General features: G+C 46.9%; 1 protein-coding gene across 1 annotated transcript in view; it reads right to left on the bottom strand.

The window, feature by feature from the left end:
* Nucleotides 1–4,661, bottom strand: part of CDHR1 (cadherin-related family member 1) — a 32,446-nt gene that overhangs the window by 10,292 nt on the left and 17,493 nt on the right. The window contains exons 12-13 of the mRNA XM_010134123.1: nt 2,484–2,636; nt 699–863 (exon numbers count right to left, since the gene is read on the bottom strand). Coding sequence (XP_010132425.1) covers nt 699–863; nt 2,484–2,636 — 318 coding nt within the window. The remainder of the gene's footprint in view (nt 1–698; nt 864–2,483; nt 2,637–4,661) is intronic.

Genomic DNA, 4,661 nt, shown 5'->3' with positions numbered 1-4,661 from the left:
CCGGAATCTCCCGTGCAGGGAGATGGGGGGGCCCCGCCAAGCCCCACCAGGAGCTCCCTCAGCTTGGCAAGGTGAGATCGGTTTCCAGTCCTAGCACCTGACGGCAAGAGATACAGCTCACACTAAAACTGGAAATGCTTCTCCAGCACTTAGGGCCCACGTAATACCCTGACCTTCTTTCTACGAAAATAGGAGATTCTGGAGAATCTCTAGGTGTATTTTGCCTGCTGTGAGGAGATACTTGGGGATCTTTCTTTCCCAGCTCGAAGCATTTTACTGTTATATTCTTGCCCTCATTGACTGTCTAATTATTCATTCAGCAGCCAGATTCCTGCCAGAAGGAGGAGACTAATACCTACTGAACAGCCACCTTGTTTGCTTTTTCCTCAAGCAAGCACACCTAGTAAATCCAGTTCCGCAGAGTCTTCCTGCGGGACACTGATTTGACCGGGGCTTTTTTAGTGCTCACAGACCCTGTGATTTGTCTTAAAAGCACAGGGCCTTTAACTGAAAACCAAACTAAATTGGTTGTTCTGAAAAATGTCTGCCTAAAACTTTTATTTTTTCAGAAGTGGTTTTCTCCGGTTGATTCTGGAGAGGAACTGCAGTCCACCCCAGGGGCTGAATGGTGCGTACGATTTGCTGCTTGCCCCATGCACCTTGAAAAGAGCATTTCTTTAGAGATGAACGAAACTTACTGTAACAGCGACTACATTTGAGCCCCCCGGGGAGTTCTCGGGAATCCTGGCGATGTAGTAGTCGGAGGAGAACTTCGGGACGTTGTCATTGGTATCCAGCAAGCGTATCACTACATCAGCTGTCGAGCTGAATTTCTCTGGTGTGTTCACCTCTATTGCAAGAAGCTAAGAAGAGAAAAACCAGGAAATTACTACAAGGCAGGTATTGTTACTTCTTAAAGCAGCTTCCCTCCACTACTGATGGCACTTTGGTGCCTTCTGGCCTGGCTGGACCAGACAGCTCAAAACCACCCGAAAACAGCTCCTCAAAGTCCCTGTGGGATACATGTTATGTAAAAATAAGAATATAGTTGATCTTGAATTGTAACCACAATGACCCATGCCCAAAACTGGGCAGGAAGCAGTCTGAACTCCTCAGGGAAATGGAGACGGCAGTGAGGTCTTTATAAAGTGTTTGTTGCCATATATTACTACCATATTACCCAGCTGCACCTTCGTCATTTGGAATCTAGACAAAGGCTCCACGTTTTTAGCAAAGCCTTATGGTCTTCCTCCAGTAGAAATCATTTCATGAAAAAAAAGTTGCTAACTTCTTGAGCTAAAAAAACATATATCCTTTTTCCTGGTAATGAATTCTTTCAGTGTTCCCAGCAATCACATTAACTACTTTGATTTCTATTAGTATTCACAAAGAGGCCATATATAACTTCTTCACTGGACTTCTCGTAGTTTAACTCGAATAAATGTACACTTATTATAATTAGTTTTGGTAGCACTTTCTAGCCCTTTCAGAATCTTCCACTTTAATAGAATGGTGCCTCCTATTTTTGTAGAATCTATAACCTGTGAAGCTCAAAATGACAAAGGAACACTACAAGAGGAGACATGGAGCATCCTGCAGTGAAACCTGCTAAAGACACCAAGCAAACTACGTAGCAAAGGTGAGAACAAAACCCAGAGAGCTGGCTTCTGGGCTGTGCAAAAAATTGCCGCTTTCCCTACAAAATCAAAACTAGCATGTGTTACTACTCAGCTAGATAGTCTTGGTAATTTTATTGTATTTTTTTAATGATTATGAGGATTGTCTGCGCCATTCTTTGCAGTCAAAACAGGGTTCTGTCCGTACTCATGTTCAGAGGCAGCTGACACAAAAACAGACTGCTTAATTATCTTGTTGATGAGCTGGCAAGGGAAGGTGATAACGCAGGGGTTCAGATTGGGGGTGAAAGCTGTTTCTTGTACAGATGGTTTAGAGCAGGGCTGAGATGATCCCAGGTCAATCTGCAAAAGGCCATCTAGACAGCTACGCTCTGACAAAGGCAGTGAGCAACCCGGGGAAATCTCCTTCCAGTCAGCTGGGGCCGTCAGCCTGCCAACACTCAAAAGCGTGTTCACGAACCAAGTTACTTAGGACTGAGCAGGTGAAGTTCTGCCTCCAGAAAAATTACAAGTTCTACCTGCAGATTTATCATTGTAAGATCAGAAATAACACCCTTGGGGTTCAGTCTAGGATGACACAGAGCCTCCAACACGTGTAGTTTCCACAGAGAGATAATGCTCAGCATTTTGCACGGACTGGACTAAATTAGACCACAGTTGTATCTATAAAACCTTTGAAAGCTGATGAACCAGAGGCAGAAATGAGTTTCCCTTACATGGTCTATAGTGTCACTGAAAACACACCAGACAGCTCCAGGTGGATTAAGAAGCTAAATCCCATCAGATACGTAAGCCATCAGACACATAGCACACACGCTGGCAGAGATGCCCGGAAAGGAGAAGTACCTTGAAGGTTAACACCTTGAATTTTTCATAGTCAATAGCCGCAGAATTTTCCACTATAATCGTAACCTGAGCCTCATTCAGGACAGTTTGAGGAACCACTCGGAAGATGCCGCCAGGTCCAACAAGACGGAGGTTGAATTTGGCATTGGCTCCCTGCGAATAAGAGCAGAGAAGGCATTGTTTTCGGTGAACCATTTCTCCCAGCCCAGGCTGGCTCCATTTCTTCACACTGTATAAAATTAGAATGAGTCTTACTGCTTAGAGCCCTCTGCTCTCCATCCCCTGGGCAAGAGACCGCTAAGAAGCTTACTTAGATAATCCTTCCAGCCCTGGTCACAAGACAGACACAGCTTTTCCGAAAATAGATTGATAAGCTTGGTTATTCTTTTGGTCATAATGGAAAAACCCCACGGCAGGACTGGCTAAGAGAGGGGCTCTTGTGGCAAGTGGCCTTGGGCTTCACGCCACGCTCTGTGAGCTAGCAGCAGCTGACAGAGATGACACCACATGCACATCAGCAGGCAAGTCCTGCCTTCTCCTGGCTCCTGCCAAGGAGCGAAACCTGAACTGCCCAAGTCAGGAAAATGGGCCCCTCAAAAACCCAGCCTGTGTCCTAAGGGCTCACAGCCCGGGACAAAGATGCAGAGACAGGCAGATGTGCAGTTTCTGGACAGAGGTGGTACTCCACGGTTTACACTGACTGGATTAAGCTAGCCCAGAGTTATAGCCACTGAATCTCGTGGGAGTTGATGTACCTAGAGGGAGAGAGGAGAGTAAAATCTGACACACGTTGAACAGCTCCAGGTGAAGAGAGAAGCCAAATTCCATAATGCAGATAAACCTGCTAGCCAGAGAGGACATGGGAAGCAGCACATCAGTTACCACCACTTGGGCGCGAGTTGGGAAGTGAGCCAGAGCCAGCTGGCCAGAGCAACCCTTTGAATGCAGACTGGAGCATGGAAGAGAAGAGGTGAAACAGGGACTCTCCTATTTCTGCCTTACAGGGGAGGTGGGAAAACGAGCTGATCCCACTTAACCAAGGCTTTGAGTTTATCGGTTTCTCAAAAACTGCCATGTTTGCGCTGTGACAGACCAGCGAGGTTCTTTGCCTGGCTGGTGGCATGTTCTCCCTCTAGCATCTAGAATCCTGAGTTGAAGAATTTCTAATAATAACTTTCAAACAGGATAAGCCTGCTTTCAGCTGTATCCCTGGAGGACTCGTTACGAGCAGTTCTTGCTGCAAGCCTAGCTCATGTCACGAGGAAAAGCATTCAGCAGCAGTCCCCTAAGAGGAACGAAATAATCTTGAGTCACAAGTCGGTGGACTGTGTTGTTTGGTCATACAACCCCCTGCAGCCACAGAGATGACAACGGGCTCTTTTGCTGGGTAGTAAAGCCAAAGTCAGTAAGTAAAGATGGCTCCATCAGAGATCAGCTTCCTCACCTGGGCCATCAGCTCCCCCAAAAGAGTCACTAAAGGCTGGGACAGAAACAGCTGTACGTTTAAAACTCTTCTCTAAGATAGTCCTCTTATGTTCTGTGCCTTAAAAGAAAAGCAACCCACCCCCCTAGAGTGATGTCTTACACCATTCTAGGAAGCTCCCTGAGAAACATGTACGGTGTATTTAGCCATGTTTGCTGCTTATTTCGCATCCTGACTCGCAGCCTGGCTGGTTTGTCAGCCTGCCCATGATACACACAGATTTTGTCTCTAAACAGAAGAGACGGGCTTTGTTTCTTTCCCTCCCCCTGACAACAGCAGGGTAGACGCAGCGCTCCTTTGAAAGCAGTCATTTATCTGCTTGCCGCAGAGCAGCGGGAGGGAGGGGGGAGACGCTGGTGGGTTTGACAGGGCACAATACAGTCACACCAGCACCATAGCAAGCATGGTTACGCAAGAGCACCCTTTCCAGTAGCAATAGAGTTCTCAGCTGCGCTAAGCTCTTCTCTTGTCACTACCTCACCTCGGGCTAAGGCAGGAGGGTGCCCTTCGTAGGGTATTTAGCTTAGGGATCCCTATAGCAACCACCACCATCCTCTCGGCAGGCAGCTCAGGTTGCTTAGACAGCAGGCTGCCGTGGAGGGAGCTGTCTTTCCTTTTCCTTTATCTGCCTAAAGTTAGGTCAGCTCTGGCATAATTTTTAAGATTACCTGAAAATATCACCCCAGCAGGCATGA

Source organism: Buceros rhinoceros, unplaced genomic scaffold (genome assembly GCF_000710305.1).
Source record: "Buceros rhinoceros silvestris isolate BGI_N320 unplaced genomic scaffold, ASM71030v1 scaffold11064, whole genome shotgun sequence".
In the NCBI taxonomy this organism is placed as follows: Eukaryota; Metazoa; Chordata; class Aves; order Bucerotiformes; family Bucerotidae; genus Buceros; species Buceros rhinoceros.
Note: the sequence above shows the minus strand (reverse complement) of the source record. Positions and strands in the feature narration are given on the sequence as shown.